The 20,101-nt window shown below is 46.2% G+C and overlaps 1 protein-coding gene across 1 annotated transcript in view; it reads right to left on the reverse strand.

Annotated features, from left to right (window-relative positions):
- Window positions 1-3,765: 3,765 nt before the first annotated feature.
- BCR (BCR activator of RhoGEF and GTPase) overlaps window positions 3,766-20,101 on the reverse strand; it is a 100,778-nt gene continuing 84,442 nt past the window's right edge. Inside the window, exons 19-23 of the mRNA XM_063315852.1 lie at window positions 12,225-12,364; window positions 11,504-11,638; window positions 10,431-10,536; window positions 8,332-8,494; window positions 3,766-6,203 (exon numbers count right to left, since the gene is read on the reverse strand). Of these exons, the coding sequence (XP_063171922.1) occupies window positions 6,114-6,203; window positions 8,332-8,494; window positions 10,431-10,536; window positions 11,504-11,638; window positions 12,225-12,364 (634 nt within the window). The 3' untranslated portion in view covers window positions 3,766-6,113. The remainder of the gene's footprint in view (window positions 6,204-8,331; window positions 8,495-10,430; window positions 10,537-11,503; window positions 11,639-12,224; window positions 12,365-20,101) is intronic.

Consider the following 20,101-nt stretch of genomic DNA (forward strand, 5'->3'; position numbering starts at 1 on the left):
GCGCCACCGCGCAAGCGCCGATGGGGTCGCGCCTGCGCGCCCCGCCCCCGGGCTTGGCGAGGGGAGGGCGCACGCGCGAGGGGCGGGGCGAGGGGGCGGGGCCGTCAGCTGCTGCTGCTGCTGCTGCTGCTGGCTGCGCCGCGCCGCGCCGCGCCGCGCCCCCCTCCCCTCCCCCCCCCTCCCGGCCCCCCTCCGAATTTTTGGGGCGGGCGGCGACCTGCCGTGGCGTGGCGGCGGGCGGCCTTCTTGCAGGGACCCGCTCCGGCTTGTCAGGAGTCGCGGAAGCAGCGCAGGTGTCTCCAGCGAGGCCTTGAAACCGCGGGAAGCGCGTTACGGGGCGCCCAGCCTCTCTCGACTCGGGTCCAGGAGGATGCCCAGTGCGCGCTCCCCCCGGGGATCACCTGGATTTTCAGTGGCGGCACCACCCTCCCCGTCGGGGGATAAAATCAGGAAACGCCCCTTTGAGTGACCACATCCCGATTTAGCTGGGGGGAGGAGCGGAAAGGTGAAGCTGTTCCCCCCGCCCAGAACGCGCGCCTCGGATGTGTGTGTGGTTTTGTTACCTTCTTGCCCACGCTGCGATAGCAAAGCCGCGCATACCATCCCCATGTTCCGAAGAGCTTGCCGGTGCGAGCTTTCCGGGAGTAGGAAAGCACACACGGGCAAGCTCCTTGTGATGCTTCAAGGTGCTTTGCAGGGAATATGGGCCTGCGCACACGCACACCTGTCAACGCCGCAAACTGTCTTTTCCCCGGACTTGCGCAGCAGCTGCGCAAGCCAAGCAAAATACGTATTGGAGGCAAGTCGGTGCTTCAGGGCCTCTGCAGAAAAGACCACGTTTGCGTTCACTTCTCTGCCTTTGGATTAGCCACCACCAATATCATTTCTTGCTTATGACTTAGTGCCCTGAGAAATTTGCCAGTCCTTCTTAAAGTCCAGTGTTGGCCAACCATGAATGTAGTTGGAATTTAGGATCCAGTTAGTGCTGCCTTAGGGACTGAATCCCTCTAACAAGTTCAAAGTGCTTGTCCAACTTCCTCTAAAAGCTGTGTTTACAAGACCCATTGATAATATAATGTACACAATTGACAGTTTTCCAGGTTTGCATTAGCTAACTACATGGGCTGGATTCAGGGGTAAGACAGTGTATCAGCTGCAGACCATTAGTATCAGTATAACCATTACAGGGTTTGGCTTCATCTTCAGAGTGGACTAGTCGAATCCCAGTGAGACCAGGATGTTCTGAAGTTCCCAAAGCAACACTGTATCTCTTTGTCTCCTCTTATGCATGAACAGCAATCATACATGTATATTAAAATTAGTAAATAGTTCTTAACTAATGGACATTGAATGATGGCTAAAGTTACGCATGATAACTTGGCTTTTGGGAGGCAGTGGGGCAGGTTTTCTTCTCCAAATTAGTCTGGCTAATCATAGTCCATTCCTACAGAATGCAGTAGAAGCTGCTGACGGAAGCTTCTGCCTGAGAACTGTGACCCTTCAAACATACAGGCAGATCTTCAATCAGTAGAGTCTAGTCCAAAGGCACAAACAGGATCACGGAAGAATTGCCAAGGGACAGAACTTACGGTGAGGGAAGGACAATCAAGGCCGTGTATAATTGGTTCTTGACTTTTTTTCTTATCAATTTCACCATTAAGGACTTGTGGGTGTCTTGGGATAACACACTTACCCATTAATTTGATCATGGTTTATTCAAACCAGTTTCCTAGGTTTGCATAACATACTGAACCAGAAACTAATCCCAAGGGCTGGATTAGCACAAAGCTGCATAATCTGCAACATTTTCCAGGCACTGGGACTCTATCTCCAGCAGGAAGTCATTCAGTAACAGCCAGGGGTTGTATGTTGTTCATTCACGTAAGATTAAAACATAGTTGGCTATTTTGCAATTCAGCATTTTCTACCAATACAGCCACTGGCTGTTTTATAAAGTAAAGCACAGCCAAGGAAAGCTATCTTGGAGCCCCTTCACAAAACTAAGGACCTAGAAAAATACAGGGGAACTGGAAGAACTTGAGAAAATGTGCCTCTCAGCTCACATTCCCTCTGAGGCATTCATTTCTGAAGCACAAGATTATCACTTCTCAGAAAAGCATAGGTTTATAATTAAACTGAAATTAATGCTTAAATTATACAACCTCTTCCATACCTACATGCCTGCATGTAACATTTGCCTGGATATTAAAGCAATCCTCTGACAGATTACCAACACACAATGTCTCCCTTTTATCTATGTGATATAAAGCATCAACTCAATATATAAAAATTAAAAATACCAGAAAGAAAAGTCCAGCAGAAATAGATTGGCCTATTCCCCTTTGTGGAATTACTTTACCAATTACTGCAGCTCTGGATATGGAATAATGATGCAAGGAGGAAACTGCAGTCATGCTGCTTCGAGGAATCAATAAAATAAATAAATAAAAGCCCTTAAAAACTTTAATTTTCAAGACATGCCTCAAGTTCACAAAACAACACCGTAGCCTTCCTTAAACCTCTTATGACTTTTAGTGACTCTAATGAGCTTCATTAATCCCCCCAATCTCTGCAACCCCCTTGTGCCAGCTGTTCGTAAGATACGAGACTTGGAGAGCCTACAATACTTGTTTCAGGATTTAGAACAGAGGGAAAGGTTTCTATTCCTTCCATTTTAGTCCAGATACTATGCTGGGACTCTAGGAAATTTGTCAGGACATCAAACGGGAAGGACTCCTCCTTACTCTGCGGATAAACATCTGATGCCTAACCTTGAGCAAGACCCAAGACTGAGCAGGAAAGGATGATACTGCTGACAAGATGGAGGAGTAGGCTGACCATATTTCCTTGAGACAAAAACGGGACATTGGGATGGCAAAACGGGATGGGGTTAAAAACGGGACATTGGGAGGGCAAAATGGGGCAGGGCTGGGCAATGGGCTGGATCAGCAGGCAGGAACTTCTCCGGTTTTCTCGGGCTGGGAATCTTTGGATTCTGTCCTAACAAGCACATGACAGATTCCTTCTTTGCGAGAGGCAAGGCTGGGCTGGAGAGTCTAGTGAACGGTTGTCCCTGACAAGCCATTCCTCCTTCGGCTGTGCTTTTACATTCTTTTCTTTCCCCCGTTTCAAGGCAGGAGCCAATCGGCTCGCCCTCTGATCATGGCCTATCAGCTGATCCTGTTTTTTTCTTTTTAAGTTTCCCGGCTGGTTGAGCTCTGCAGCTTTTTCCCCGTTTCTGCTGAGCTCCCCCTCCTTCCACTCAAAGTCAGACTGCATCCCAACAGGTTTGTGGGAACTTTCACATTTTTAAGTAAGGTTTTTAAGAAAACGGGACAAAATTGACATTTATATTAAAACGACGGGACGGTCTGGAAATGTTAAAAAAAACGGGACTGTCCCATTCAAAACGGGACGTATAGTCAGCCTATGGAGGAGACTCTTAGGCCAACATGCAGCCTTGATTCATTTCAGCAAGGTGAATAGTGCTTCCTCCTTTTCTTTGCAAGATGACAACCATGGGATGTTCAGTTCTGCTGAATAAACCCAGTATCTAGATACTTTCTGTCCATACAACCTGGGTCCCCATTCCCATGTCTCTTAATAATGGAGCAACATACAATTGCCTTAGAGGAATAAATATATGACTAGCTGATGGAATGAGAAAGCTTCAGTCTAGACATTCCAGTTATGGGGTTACTGAATATTTGTGGACTCAAATAACAGTAATATAAAATATGATTACATTTAGCTTGGATTTTTAAAATCTTCAATGTGCTTTGTAGCATCTTCTCAAACATTCTATAAACCTTGCTTTGTTTCTTCTTTTAAAATGTTTTAGGGTGAGCATTAATTCAACAGCCAGAAAATGGGAAAGCCAGAATTTGCAATGTGATAGAATTACTCTTAAAAGAACTAGTACAGAGGGCTTCAAAAATCACACATGGCTCAATAAGCCAAGATGGACCTTGTTTACATATGTGGGCTGCCTTCCCCTTCTCAAGGTGTCAGAAACAAGAAAACTGTTTTATTATATCCTACAAAGATGATTCCCATATTTAGAGCAAGCCAGGAACTGTGGGAACCCTTAATTCATTGAGGCACCCTTTGGCTGCAGCACATCAGAAGAACCGTCTGTAGGTGAACCTTCCTCCTGTAACTGACATGGAGAGAGATGCTGCTTTTGGACCCTGGAGGTGATTCACATCCATGGTCAGCCTTATTCTCCATGAACTTGCCTGAAAGCCCCTTTCCTTGGCAGAGAGTTGGGAGAAAAATTCCACAGTTTCAAACACAGGAGGACTGAGGAGGAAGGAACATGTGTGGATGCCAGCACAAGGCTTGTACATCTCACTGTGATAAAGTGAGATACATTACCATCTAAACTAGGACAACAGAACAGAGTTTTAACTTCTAGACCTCTGGGAGGAAAAAGGCGGTATGGACTTCCTATTTAAATATCTCCTGGTATGAAAGACGCTGAGATAGGCAGACACCGCAGTCTGGCCACTCCCATGATGGGTTATTTCCCAGTTTTAAAACAGCTGACATTGTACGACTCAAGCATCAGAGCAGCCATGGAGGCTCATGGTTCCGCACTGCTTTTTGGCCTCCTTTAATACGCGGAATTCTGTTACGTGTCTGAAGTATGAGAAACAGTGGGGAAAGCTGCTCATTCCCTATTAATAACCTCTCTCTAAACAAAATCAGCATTTCAATTTAGCTTCTTGGTCCCTTGCCCTTTAGTCAGAGTTGAGAGTCTTAGTCTTCTAAGTCACTTCTGATCATCTTGGTAAAAGATGAATTACTGAATTAACAAGACAAAAATGATACTGCATGATCGTGTGGGTACTGATAAGGACATTGTTTCTGTCCATATATAATATAAAAAGGGATACCTTCCTATGCTAGGATTCTGTACTTAATTCCTGTTTCTGATTGCCAGTACTAATTATTTTCCAGTATTACAATTCATGAATGATGCCTATTCAATCTTAAATTGTTGGAATTTCTGAAAAATATAAAATGCTCCCTCATCAATCATCATTGTACAAGTTATTAAAACATCTTATCAAAACATTTCTTTCCCAGCAAAAACAGGGTGGCAGTGAAAAAAATATTTTCCATAAGCAACGTCTTTCCAAAGTCTCAACAAAGGACATAAAAATCCAAGGGTCCTCCTGCCTTCCCAGTCCCCACCACCTGATCTAAGAAAAGTTTATCTGAAGCAGCTTGGAGGCGAGACGTTGGCTTTTGCCCAATTGCTGAGAAACCATCGTATAAATAGGTTGTAGTCCTTATGCTGTAACTGGGCAGAAAACTAGGGATGAAATCTTGGTTTCTGAAAGGGGGTGATTTTGCAGGTAATCTTCTCTAATATTTAGAATGCCTGAAGAATTTAGCAACTTCTCCACACCTCCCATCATTTTTTGGTCCACAGAAAAAGGAGGATAAGTTAAGGGCTGGTCATCATCTCATTCTCCTCCAGTCTCCAGCCTTTATTCTCTAAGTTGTCAGATGATGTGTCTTCTGTGAAAATTTCCACCAAAAGAGAGTCAAAGGATAAAAGGCAAGAAAAAGCTTTAAAAAAAAAAGTTCTGACTGTGCATGAAGCTTCTAATTAATTTATTTATTAAAAAGAAAATGGCCTAAATCAAGGTTTAAATTTGCAAGTAGTGGCTATTATGGGTGAACATCCTCGCAGAACTCCATTAAAAACCAAAATTGTGGCCATGGAAGTGATATCCTTCTGCTCTTTGGAGTAATCCAAGTAGAAAGGACTCTCAAAACTTCCCAAACGTAACATTAATTCCACTACAAAAATCCCACAGGAATTTTTTCTTGCACATTCCTTCCCAACACGGTTCTGCTGCCCGTCACTTTCCTCCATTTGTGGAAACTCACAGTGCCGTTGCTCCGCCGAGTTCGTTTCCTGGTATGACGAAAGGAATCTTCCAAACAAAATGGTCTTCCGCCTGTTGCTTCCCAGGCGGCAGAGGGAGGGAATGCTTTGTCTCCTCTTCGTGGATAAGGAAAGGCAGGAATGTTGGAAGGATGGATGGAGCAGTTCCAGGAGCAAGTGCCACAACCTTCTTCCCTGGCTGGGCTGGCTTCTACACCTCGGTGGAGAACAGAATACTCTGCCTCTTGCTGTCTGGGGTGGGAATAGTCTCTAGCTGCAGGAAATAGAGGAGAACCTGGACCTGGAATGCAGGAGAGAGGAGGGAAACAGATCAGTGGGAGCATTCGGCTTGACGCGTTGAGCAACTGCGATGGCAGGCGTGGCCAAGAATGGCCGTGGGTTCTCCACCTCTGGAGGCTTTCAAAAAACTGGACAGCGACCTTCCAAGGATAGTTCAACTGACTTCCCTGTACGCGGAGCCTCATGGTCCCAGGTCCAGAGTTCGCTGACCCAATGCCTCTGCTACATGGCCCTTGCTTTATCCAGCAGAACCTGGGTGCCAAACACCAGCAACGAAACAGGAGAATAACATACGAGATACGCTGAGGTACAATCCACAAGGAATATATGTTTCCATCCTTTAAATATGTTCCTAGAGCTGGTTATGAAACATAACCAAAATATAATAAAACACTTACGGAAAATCCTTATCCATAAAAGTATGGATAGTTAGAAGCATGCCCTAAATAAAATGGCTATCATTACTATAACAGTCAATCTTTGAGGCAAGAATAAATCAGCTCCCAATGCTCATTCCAGCTAGCATTTTGGCAGCTTCTATTGGAAGAGGGAGGTGGTGGTCCTTTAATCAGCCAAATACACGCCACGAAGGTATCTCTGCTGCCTCTCCTTTGGCAAAAGGGGATCTAGGACTTGGTTCCCTTAGAAAGAACCAGGACAGGCTGCAGTTGCTCAGCTTGGTTAGAGGAACGCGCATTTACTGACTGCACTTAAAGACTACCGTTTTCTGGACAGCACACCCCTGCTGTAGGTGGACTGAGCTTCACCCTGTCCATTACACAACCGAAGCACTGGCTTAGCATTTACCTTACTTCACCTGAACCAGACTGTGTTCTGTGTCTTGGTGCTAAGCTCACTCCAGCAGTGTCACATACATTTTGGACAGCATGGGCCACAAAACGGAAGTGCTGGGGCCCTGTGGCATACTGACAAGGGGACTGCATAGAAGGTAACTACTCCAACACTACACCCTGGAATCAGCTAACCAGGTAAGAACAAAACAATAGTAGCAACTGACTGAATGCCCAACTCCAGATATTCAGGAAGAAATTATGGTCAAAGTTCTAAGTCCCAGAGAGCCAGTAAGGCTGCACTCTTCTTCTTCCTTCTGGCATAAACATAACCTGGGTCTAAGAGCTAATTCAAAGGGTCCATATAAACTGTATCATCCAACGGTCTCTGGATTTACCCTGCTACATCTGACTAGAACACCTTGAGCAGCACGGAAATACTGTATTGTAAACTGGTTAAATTCAGAAGGTGAGAGTTCCACAGTTCAAAGCAGCCAGAATTGATTCATCTTGAGGAACAGTATCCACAGTCTTTACATCCAGGTAATCAGTCCTGAGCCTGCTTAATCTTACAAGCCATGGAGGGCAAAGTCGTGGGCTGCTAACAGAGCGTTCCCAGGGCCTCAGTCCTCAACCCCTGGACAAACTGTTTGGCAAACGTGCCATCTGAGGCTTTCAGGGTTTACAAACTTCCCATCAAGACAAAGCACGCCACAAACTGTTCAGTAAAGAACATTTCTTTGCCACCATCTTCCTTTCTATAGTTTCAATAATGGGTGTTTTTTTCCCCCTTCTTTGTCATTTATTTTCAAGCTATTTCCCGACCTAGTTGGTATTTCCTGAAAAGAACCTGTCCCCAATTCTTCTGAGAAAGGAATGGGACAAATTAAACTTATCAAATATTTTGGACTGCTTCAATGGAACTTAGGCCAGAAGCGTATCCGTGCTCAAACCTTCATTTAGCAATGCGGCCATTGGATAGCCATGGGCAGGCAGTTTCCTTTCACCTGGACAACCTTCCCCATTCTGAGCTACTTGAAAGAAGGGTGGGATATCAAATGGCGGCCAACATGATAACTGATATGTAGTTACACGAAATTTTAACTTTGCCTACTTCCCCAGGTAGATTATGGTAATCAGCTAGACAGGGGTGATCGAAGCTCTCTCCTCCCACTGTTTACTGTCCTTGGGCTATGGGCTGTTCCCTCATTTTCCCTTTGGTCTAATTGGGCCCTAGAAGAAGACTGGGCCCCCGTGAAACCCTGGACCTTGTTGATCAGAGGACCCCAGCAGACATTCCAAGATCAAAGTTTCCCTGGACCATCTGCCTCCTTTTACCTGGGACATGACTTCCAGTGACCAGCTGTCAGTCATGGCTATGGGTTGCATTGGATTTGCAGGGATTTTGCTGTCTTTTTCTGATGGTCTGAGTAGTGTTGGTCCAAAAACAGTTGCTAGGTTGTGAAGCGACATCTTGTTGATGTTCTCCTTTTCAGCAACTCTGGAACAATTGACAGGATGGGGGTAGAAAAGAAAGTAAGTTATGATCTGACATAGCAGTTCTTAAACTGGGGCAATTACCCTCAAGGGGGTCATTTGGGCATATCCTGGAGGTAACGGAGCAACTTGTAATTGCTTGTTTGTGAACCAGAGAGTTTGGGACTGCTGCTGCTGAGACACTTGTGTAAAGCAACAGAGTCTGGTTGTTTGTGGGGGTGAGGATATCATTCAAGATTGGGAAAAGGGGTAATTGGGTGGGGCAGTTCAAGAAACACTGGCCTAATGTCTACATCTTGTCAGGTCGGGACCAAATGGAAATGGCCTCGGACAGACAGATTTTACCTCACGTGTTCTGTGACTGATTCAATTGTGTCTAAAATGCCATAAGAACGTATGCAAACCCCCCCCATGAAAAGGAGCAACAATTTAGGTCCAGAATGGGTTAAAAAAAAATCCCATGGGGAAGAAAGAAGTAACCCTTTCTGTTTTTGCTTTCTGCACAACTGCTTTTATTGTATGTTATTGTAAACCTCTGGGAATCACAAAGATTCATTGGCATAAAAAGTCTAATAAACAAAAGCTATTCTGTTTTCAGGATGGTGATGCACCCACAGCAATCCTCATCAATTTGTGCGCTTCAAAAAACAAGCTGCCCACCCTCCGGACCCACCTGCTTAGGCGGGTGTGGAACCAGTGAAGCATCACGCCCCAACTGCCAACGTTCAGAGCAGTCCAGGTGGCCAACTGTACGGAATGTTGCTGAGAGGCCTAGAACAAGGATGGTTGTGCCACCTCCATCCAAGGCCTGCCATAGGATACCCATGCCAGTACACAGGGCAGCCTCTGCCCCATGCCCAGGCCTGAACCCAGACTTCCAGGAGCCCTGCTACTCTCCCTGTAACCTTCCCCAAAAGGGAAGGTTAGAGACCGGACAACAGTTGTTCAACGCTGCTGGATCCAGGCAAGAGTGGGTGAAGCAACGCCTCTCCCCTTCCCTCCAGGAGGCACCGGCCCCAGCCTGGAACTCTTAGTCCCCCTTGGCCAATCTAAGCCCAAGCGCTAAGAAAAAGGAGATCTGCCCACCTGGCTCCCTCCTCATCTGCAGCCAGCCCTGAAGGAGAAAAGACACTGTGGAAAGCCTCACAGTTCCTGCTGAATGGCTGAAGGATCAGGCAGAGCCAGCTGCTCTCTCTAGGATGCTTAGCTTCTCTTGCACGTTGGGTGCCAAACTCCTCAGCCCGCCACTGGGAGGTTTTTCAGAAGAGGAAACACAACTGCTGCTTGAACAGGCCCTCAGCGCCCACCCACTGCAGACCTGCCCCAGGAAAAGACCGTTTTGGAGCCTGAGATGAAGGGCCAAGACCACAGAGTTTATCCAACTCCTATTTTCAGCAAGGGACTTGGACGCGCACCCCTGAACCGCCTCCAGCACTCTTCTGCTTGCGCGCTGGAACAAAAGTTTTCAGCCACTGATCTTCTGCTACAGACCAGGCAGGGCTCGGGTGGGGAGGTGTCGTGAGTGAGGATGGCCAGCAGGGGGCTCCCATCCAGGCTGTAAAGCTCATGCGTAGCACTGAGGAATTAGGTGGCCATTCCGAGAGACACAGATCGGGCCCACCTTAGCCTTTGGGGTTTATCTGTCTGGGTTTTTCCCACGCTTCTTCAGTTTGTTAGGACTTCTGTTATGTAGCAGTAAATAAACACTAGAGACCTGTTCCTTGTCTCAGCGTGGTTCCTGGCTGTTAGGACAGGAGGGGCTCTGGCCCACGAACACGGGGGTGCTGCGGCAGGCCATCCAGCGGACCTCGGCAGACTGCGCCAGAGTCACTGCGCTGGTTTGTTTTGCGTGAAGTGCAGTCGGTCATACTGACCAGTGTTCTCGGACGTCTTCGTCCATGATGGCTGGAAATGCTGGGAAAAGGGAGCTTCGGCCTTACCTTCTCAAATGATCCAGGAGGAGAAGGAAGGTGACGAGGTTGGGTTCCGGAAGAGAGAGCAGTAAGTTCAGCATGCAGCTTTCTTTCGCAACTGGGTCTGAAAGTGCTAGCACAGAGGAGAAAAAAAGCTCTACAAACTCTGCCCAGGATTTGGACATGCAGACACCCAACACTTATGCACTCAGCGAAGAAGAAGCCCGAGGACACGGTCCGTACAGACGCACCTCACCTGTCCTCATCCATCCCAACCTGCCAGGACTTCCATCAGCAGCGAATCTGTCCTGCAGAGAGGAGCTCAAAACAGCTCATTCTAGTTTCTAACCAATGGTTTATTTAACCATGGTTTCTTAGATAAATGACAACTGGCTAGATTTGCAGACAACACACACTGTAGCTGAATCACACAAATTGCTGCACCCTCTGAATGCTGCCAGAAGGTGTGCATTTGTGCGCTGGACGACCCCCCCCAAGTATTAACATGGTAGAGTCTGATCCTAAAGCTAGCACGTCATTCAGTGAAGAACCGAAAGCGACGAAAAACAAACTGCATGAAAGGAACAATTAGCTGTCACTGTTCTAGATCACGCTTGGAAAGCTGGACTTGGTTCTCCCTGATAGATCTCACAAAAGGCAGCGTGGAACTGAGGAAGGTAAAAAACGGGCAACAGAAAAATGGAAAGAGGTGCCACAGCTCTCTTCGAAAGGAGTAATTTGCTTGCTTATGAGAAAAAGCAAATATGGGGACACACAAGGGTGTATACTAGGGATGGGCAGCGCTTTGGATCCAAACCTGGAAAGGCGCTTCACATCCCTGGCAGGTGCATCTGCTGGACCTGCCAGCACTTCCTGCCTCACCTGAGTGGTGAGCTGAGCAGTTCCAGGAAAACGCGCCTGGGAACAGTTAAGGACTGCCGCTGTCTCCTTCGTTTTAGTGCGTGAAGCTAACCCAGAAATCCAGGAAAAGGTGCCGCTTACAAGGGAGCCTCTGCCAAATGTCTTCCCACTGCTGGGCGGCCACGAAGCGGCAGGAGCGCTGTGACTGACCCCTGCACCCACGTGATGCGCTTACATACCAACGCCCTCAGCAAAGTTGGGGTAGAGTTCATCTGTGAAGAGAGGCTCCGGCAGCTCCCTGAAGTAGAGCTTCAATGTCCCTGCAATAGCATTCACATCCATCTCGCTCATCGTGATGGAGACGTCTTTGTTATCTGAAAGAATGAGAGAAAGTTGTTTGCCCAGATGCGGTTCTTAGGTGCTCCATCTATCAAAACTGTTCATTCAAGTCAGTCATAATTGTAGAAATTTTCCAAATCATGAATATATTCTGGGAATTTACACCCTTATGTGCACGTTCCCAACTGATAACTGTTAAGAACTAATCAACTTCTCCATGATTAAGAAGCTGTGATTGCTACAGATTATCATTGCTTCCAAATCATGATTTGCTTCATCCGGTGGTTTCCACATCTGGTTTAATGGCAATGCCTGATGTGTGGTAACTTGACACGATGGCAAAGAAGAAACGGAGCCTCAGCCGTGAGCGGGACGGATTATGCATCGCAGCAGAGTGTTTCTGGTCTTGAAGCAACAGTGGAGGAGGACTATCGATATGCAAAACATCTCAGCTGCTGACATCTCCCAGAAGCCAGTAGAGGACAAAATGCCATGGACAGGCAGATCATCTCCTCTTCTGTACAGTCTCTTGTGACTGATTCTCGCAATGTGCTGCACTAGAGAAACCAATGAACTGATTTCTTCTTAGTAGAATAGGAAACATCAGAAGGAAATACTCACTGACATCAAAAGCAGCTTTCAAAGCCTGGATATCAGTGGCAACTCCAGAGACTCGGTAAATGCCCACCTCTTCCATGCCACGACGTTCAATCTCCTCCACACACTGGCGCACAATGTAAGGCACCTTGGATCGCTCTCTCCTAAAAGTCAGATAAAGTGGTTAGATAAAGCAGGGGCTCCTTGGTGTAACAGCTTTTTGTTCTGTAGAATATGAGCCTTCAACATGACCAAGTGGTTGCCCTGCGGAACAGAAGTAGAGTGACTTCTTAACACTGTACTTGTGGAAAGTAGGTGGGAAGAATTTTGCCAAAAGATAAAACCTAAATCAATTGTTTTTTTAATCCCATTAGCAAACCTTGGGGGAGGAGCGGAGAAGCCTGCTCTTTTTGGGGCCAGCATAATTAGTAACAGCAAAATTATTTCATGCATTCAGTGTAGAAGGCCAGTATGCATGTATGTTCAGCAACTTTAATGCTGCAACTGCTTGGACAGTAAAGAAAAATACAGAGAAACCATAACTTGGTTTATTTGGAATACTGAATATAAATTTGGTGGAAAGTTTACACCAAGACATAAGACAACCCTCTATGGATTGCAGGTAGTCTTCCCACTCACCCAGCAGATGCTTGTGCCACTAGAAATAAAGTCTTCAAAGATAGTGAACAAAATCTGTTGAGGCTAGTAGTCCAAATTACTTAGACAAGTTAGTCAACTCTTTAGCATGTTTTCATTAAGGTGTAAGGAATATAGTTATAGCTTCTCAACACTGCTGTCACATATTTAAGACAAGAATGGGCATCCTCAGTTAGCTTGAGGGCTTCACCAGGCTTGCATAGCATCTTGTGGGCCCCAATCCAAAAGTGGTTGAGGCAGGACTCTCTTTTAGGGAGGTTTAAGGGATGAAATGAGGACTCAAGACCCTGCAAGATAAAAGGTGCCCATTTTCCCCTGTAATACTCTTAAAAGCTAAAATGCATGCAAGAAGATTAACACTTTTGGCCCCACTCGCTCTGGAGGCCATGAAATCCAAAGAGTCGCTTGGCGAGATGGGCAGTGAAGAAAATTGCGTCTCGCGGTCACTGACCAAATGGGAGGGGCTACCGTGGAGGCGGTAGATATGGAGGAGAAATAGGCACGCCAATTGTGGGGCTGACAGGATGGATGCACATGGAATGAAATGGAAAAAATCTTTAACAACCCAAATAACAGGGTTTTTTTGACTGGGAGGAAGATCCACAATAAAATCCATAGAAATCTCGTCCCAAGGACGGGTAGGACTGGCCACTGGCTGTAAAAGCCCCTGTGGTTTCCCTCCTCTCCGTTTTGACATGGCACAAACAGGACAGGAAGCCATATAGTCTTTTACGTCACGTCTCAATGTTGGCCACCAAAATTGGCGGCAAACCAAATGTAAGGTTTTGACAAAACCAAAGTGTCCAGCAAGTTTATCATCATGGGAACGCTGCAAAATAGCAGCCCTTCATGTTTCAGGCACATAAAGGCGATGTTGCACCCACACCAGACCCGTGCACAGGCAACCCCGCCCCTAGCCCAGTCTGGGAAGAAGAAAGTGCAAGTTCCTTGTCAGTTACAGAAGGACTTTCTCCAGGCACTGAAATCTGACACTTGGTTGCTACCTAATAGAGACACTGTTCCTTTGTAACTGACAAGGAACTTGCACTTTCCGCTTCCCAGACTGGGCTGGGGGCGGGGTTGCTTGTGCACGGGTCTGGCTCCAAATGACAGCAACCAAGCCCAGTTGTGGTTCAGTGAGAACAGTCCCAACCATATCTGCCACCTGGTCAAGGTCCTGAGGTAAACGTGACAAAGCATCGGCCAGAAAGTTTTTCTTTCTCGGCATAAATTTTAACTGGAAGTTAAAACGACTGAAAAACTGAGCCCAGTGAATTTGTTTAGGACTGAGACGCCGGGGGGTGCGAAGGGCTTCCAAATTCCTGTGATCGGTCCAAACCTTGAAAGGGCATTTAGCGCCTTCAAGGAGGTGATGCCAGGTTTCTAAAGTGGCTTTTACAGCAAACACCTTCTTTTCCCAAACATGCCAACGGCGTTCGGTTTCAGAAAATTTCCTGGACAGATAAGCGCAGGGTTTTAAGTGATTTTCAGAATCCCTCTGTAACAAAATAGCCCCAACTGAGGAGTCAGAAGCATCAACTTGGACCACAAAGGGGCATTCAGGATTGGGGTGCTGTAGAATAGGCTCAGCAGTGAAAAGGGTTTTCAACTTTTCAAATGCTGCCTGGCATTCAGGCATCCAATTCAGCACGGCTCCAGGGTGTTTTACGTTGCGTGTCTCCCCCAAGCCCTTGGTACAGAGTAAATCAGTGAGGGGTAAGGCAATCTCAGCAAACCCTTGGATAAATTGGCTATAATAATTACAGAACCCTAGGAAACTTTGCAATTGCCTCCAGGTGCAGGGACGTTCCCAACTTAGAATCGCCTGAATTTTTGCAGGGTCCATCTCAATGCCCTTGTCAGACACTCGATAGCCCAGATAGTCAAGTTGTGTTTTGTGAAATTCACATTTGGAGAGTTTGGCATAGAGTTTGGCATCCCTAAGTTTGCGTAACACCTGTTTGAGAAGGTGTTCGTGTTCCTCCTCGGTTTCAGTGTAAATGAGAACATCATCTAAGTAAACCAGGACCCCTTTAAACAAATGAGCATGTAAAACTTCATTAATCAACTGCATGAAGACTCCGGGTGCCCCTGCTAACCCAAAAGGGAGGACTTTGTACTGAAACGATCCTAGTGGGCAATTAAAAGCACTTTTCCACTCATCCCCAGCTCTTATGCAAATGCGGAAATAGGCTTCGCAAAATCGAGCTTGGAGAAAATCTTGCCCTTTGACAAATGAGCTAACATGTCCTTCATGAGAGGGAGAGGGTATTTGTTGACAATAGAGATGGAATTTAACCCACGATAGTCCGTACAGAGTCGAAGCGTGCCATCTTTCTTTTCCTGGAATAACACAGGGGCCCCAACTGGGGAATTAGCAGGTTCAATAAATCCCCTGGACAGATTTTTGTCAATGAAGTCCCGTAATGCCTCAAGTTCCTTCTAAGTCATCGGATAAACTTTTGGCTTGGGCAATTGAGCATTCAGCAAAGGATCATTACCTTGTCGTGGTGCTGGAGCTTGAGCACCTCAGTGATGCCGTGAGCTAAACCGTGAAGGGCCACCCAAGACGGGAAGGTCATGACAGAGAGGTCAGACTAAATGCGATCCCTGGGGAAGGTAATGGCAACCCACCCCAGTATTCTTGCCGTGAAAACTAAATGGATCAGTACAACCAGAGATATGTCGGTATACCATCAGAAGATGAGACCCCCAGGTCGGAAGATGGTCAAAATGCTACTGGGGAGGAACAGAGGATGAGTTCAACTAGCCCCAGATGTGATGACGCAGCTAGCTCAAAGCTGAAAGGACGGCTAGCAGCCGACGGTGCTGGTGGTGAACGGCGAATCCGATGTTCTAAGGATCAACACACCATTGGAACCTGGAATGTAAGATCTATGAGCCAGGGAAAATTGGATGTGGTTATTGGTGAGATGTCAAGATTAAAGATAGACATTTTGGGCGTCAGTGAACTGAAATGGACTGGAATGGGCCACTTCACATCAAATGACCACCAGATCTACTACTGTGGACAAGAGGACCACAGAAGAAATGGAGTAGCCTTCATAATTAATAGTAAAGTGGCTAAAGCAGTGCTTGGATACAATCCAAAAAATGATAGAATGATCTCCATTCGAATTCAGGGCAAGCCATCTAACATCACAGTGATCCAAATATACGCCTCAACCACAGATGCTGAAGAAGCTGAAGTAGAGCAGTTCTATGAGGATCTGCAGCACCTACTGAACACGCCTAAAAGAGACATTATTTTCATCATGGGAGATTGGAATGCTAAGGTGGGCAGTCAAATGACACCTGGAATTACAGGTAAGCATGGCCTGGGAGAACAAAATGAAGCAGGACATAGGCTGATAGAATTTTGCCAAGACAACTCATTGTGCATAACAAACACTCTCTTCCAGCAACCTAAGAGACGGCTTTATACATGGACTTCACCAGATGGACAACACCGAAATCAGATTGACTACATCCTTTGCAGCCAAAGGTGGTGGACATCTATACAGTCGGTAAAAACAAGACCTGGAGCTGACTGTAGTTCAGATCACGAACTTCTTCTTGCACAATTTAGGATCAGACTAAAGAGATTAGGGAAGACCCACAGATCAGCTAGATATGAGCTCATTAATATTCCTAAGGAATATGCAGTGTAGGTGAAGAATCGATTTAAGGGACTGGACTTAGTAGATAGGGTCCCAGAAGAACTCTGGACAGAGGTTCGCAACATTGTTCAGGAGGCGGCAACAAAATACATCCCAAAGAAAGAGAAAACCAAGAAGGCAAAGTGGCTGTCTGCTGAGACACTAGAAGTACCCCAAGAAAGAAGGAAAACAAAAGGCAACAGTGATAGGGGGAGATCTGCCCAATTAAATGCAAAATTCCAGAGGTTAGCCAGAAGAGATAAGGAATTATTTTTAAACAAGCAATGCGCAGAAGTGGAAGAAGACAATAGAAGAGGAAGGACAAGAGACCTCTTCCAGAAAATTAGAAACATTGGAGGTAAATTCCAGCCAAAAATGGGTATGATCAAAAACAAAGATGGCAAGGACCTAACAGAAGAAGAAGAGATCAAGAAAAGGTGGCAAGAATATACGGAAGACCTGTATAGGAAGGATAACAATATCAGGGATAGCTGTGACAGTGTGGTCAGTGAGCTAGAGCCAGACATCCTGAAGAGTAAGGTTGAATGGGCCTTAAGAAGCATTGCTAATAACAAGGCAGCAGGAGATGACGGCATCCCAGCTGAACTGTTCAAAATCTTGCAAGATGATGCTGTCAAGGTAATGCATGCTATATGCCAGCAAATTTGGAAAACACAAGAATGGCCATCAGACTGGAAAAAAATCAACTTATATCCCCATACCAAAAAAGGGAAACACTAAAGAAGGTTCAAACTATCGAACAGTGGCACTCATTTCACATGCCAGTAAGGTAATGCTCAAGATCCTGCAAGGTAGACTTCAGCAATTCATGGAGTGAGAATTGCCAGATGTACAAGCTGGGTTTAGAAAAGGCAGAGGAACTAGGGACCAAATTGCCAATATCCGCTGGATAATGGAAAAAGCCAGGGAGTTTCAGAAAAACATCTATTTCTGTTTTATTGACTATTCTAAAGCCTTTGACTGTGTGGACCATAACAAATTGTGGCAAGTTCTTAGTGGTATGGGGATACCAAGTCATCTTGTCTGCCTCCTGAAGAATCTGTATAACGACCAAGTAGCAACAGTAAGAACAGACCACGGAACGGACTGGTTTAAGATTGGGAAAGGAGTATGGCAGGGCTGTACACTCTCACCCTACCTGTTCAACTTGTACGCAGAACACATCATGCGATGTGCTGGGCTTGAGGAATCCAAGGCTGGAGTTAAAATTGCTGGAAGAAACATTAACAATCTCAGATATGCAGATGATACCACTTTGATGGCTGAAAGCGAATGAGGAGCCTTATGATGAAGGTGAAAGAGGAAAGTGCAAAAGCTGGCTTGCAGCTAAACCTCAAAAAAACCAAGATTATGGCAACCAGCTTGATTGACAACTGGCAAATAGAGGGAGAAAACGTAGAAGCAATTAAAGACTTTGTATTTCTAGGTGCGAAGATGCTGACTGCAGTCAGGAAATCAGAAGACGCTTAATCCTTGGGAGAAGAGCAATGACAAATCTCAATAAAATAGTTAAGAGCAGAGACATCACACTGACAACAAAGGTCCGCATAGTTAAAGCAATGGTGTTCCCCATAGTAACATATGGCTGCGAGAGCTGGATCATAAAAAAGGCTGAGAGAAGGAAGATCGATGCTTTTGAACTGCGGTGTTGGAGGAAAATTCTGAGAGTGCCTTGGACTGCCAGAAGATCAAACCAGTCCATCCTCCAGGAAATCAAGCCAGACTGCTCATGTGAGGGAATGATATTAAAGGCAAAACTGAAGTACTTTGGCCACATCATGAGAAGACAGGACACCCTGGAGAAGATGCTGATGCTGGGGAAGAGTGAGGGCAAAAGGAAGAGGGGCCGACCAAGGGCAAGGTGGATGGATGGATGATATTCTAGAGGTGACGGACTCGTCCCTGGGGGAGCTGGGGGTGTTGACGACCGACAGGAAGCTCTGGCGTGGGCTGGTCCATGAAGTCATGAAGAGTCAGAAGCGACTAAACGAATAAACAAGAAACAATTGAGCATTGGGGACCAACTCTATTGCACAGTCAGTTTTCCGGTGATGGAGTAGCTGATCTGCTTCCATCTCCCCAAATACATCCGCAAAGTCTTGGTATTGATCAGGCAAGCCTTCTAAATGTGCCAAGTTAGGGCACGGCGTGGCGATCACAGCCCTTCCAACCCCTGCACGTGCAACTATCTCTGCTGTAGGAGCTTGGTAAAATCCATCTTTAAAAGTCACAGTTCTGTGCTCCCAGTTTATATAGGGGCTTTGATAGGTCAACCAGGCGATCCCCAGGATTACCAAGGGGTTGCCAACAGGTGCTACAACAAATTTCAAAGTCTCACAGTGACTGCCCATTTGCATTGCCACAGCTCCAGTGAAATGGGTCGCTGCCCCCCGCCCTGCTGTTGAACCATCCAACTGTGTGAAGATCAAAGGATGCTGGAGGGGGAAACTAAGCAGGTCCAAAGCACCAACCAGGTCAGGGTGAATTAAACACCTGGAACACCCAGAGTCAACTAAAGCCCAGACCTCTGTAGTTTTTGTGCGGGAACCCAATTTCACTTTTACCACTAAAGTGGGACAGTCAGCACTCACCATAGCATCTTCGCGCCCATCATTTGTTTAAAGGGGTTCTGGTCTATTTAGATGATGTTCTCATTTACACTGAAACCACGGAGGAACACAAACACCTCCTGAAACAGGTGTTACGCAAGCTTAGAGATGCCAAACTCTTATGCCAAACTTTCCAAATGTGAGTTTCACAAAACCCAACTTGACTATCTGGGCTATCGAGTGTCTGACCGGGGTATAGAAATGGACCTTGGGCTTGGTTGCTGTCACTCGGAGCCAGACTCGTGCGCAGGCAACTCCGCCCCCAGCCCAGCCTGGGAAGCGGAAAATGCAAGTCCCTTGTCAGTTACAGAAGAACTTTCTCCAGGCACTGAAATCTGACACTTGGTTGCTAGCTAATAGAGACGTTTCTTTTGAAAACGGTCTGGCGTGGGTGGAACACCGCCTTTATGTGCCTGAAACATTAAGAGCCGATGTTTTGCAGCGTTCCCATGATGATAAACTTGCTGTACACTTCGGTTTTGTCAAAACATTGCATTTGGTTCGCCGTCAATTTTGGTGGCTGACCTTAAGACGTGATGTAAAAGACTATGTTGCTTCCTGTCCTGTTTGTGCCATGTCAAAACGAAAAGGAGGGAAATCACAGGGGCTTTTACAGCCAGTGGCCAGTTCATCCCGCCCCTGGGACGAGATTTCTATGGATTTCATTGTAGACCTACCTCCCAGTCAGAAGAAAACTGTCATTTGGGTGGTAAAAGATTTTTTCTCTAAACAAACTCATTTCATTCCATGTGCATTCATTCTGTCAGCCTCACAATTACCACGCCTATTTCTCCTCCACATCTACCACCTCCACGGTAGCCGCTCCCATTTGGTCAGTGACCGCGGGACACAGTTTACTTCCCAATTTTGGAAATCATTTTTAAAATTGATTGGCACCAAACAAGTGCTGTCCACATCGTTCCATCTGGAAACTGACGGTTCTACTGAGATTTTA

This window comes from Candoia aspera, chromosome 15 (assembly GCF_035149785.1).
Source record: "Candoia aspera isolate rCanAsp1 chromosome 15, rCanAsp1.hap2, whole genome shotgun sequence".
In the NCBI taxonomy this organism is placed as follows: Eukaryota; Metazoa; Chordata; class Lepidosauria; order Squamata; family Boidae; genus Candoia; species Candoia aspera.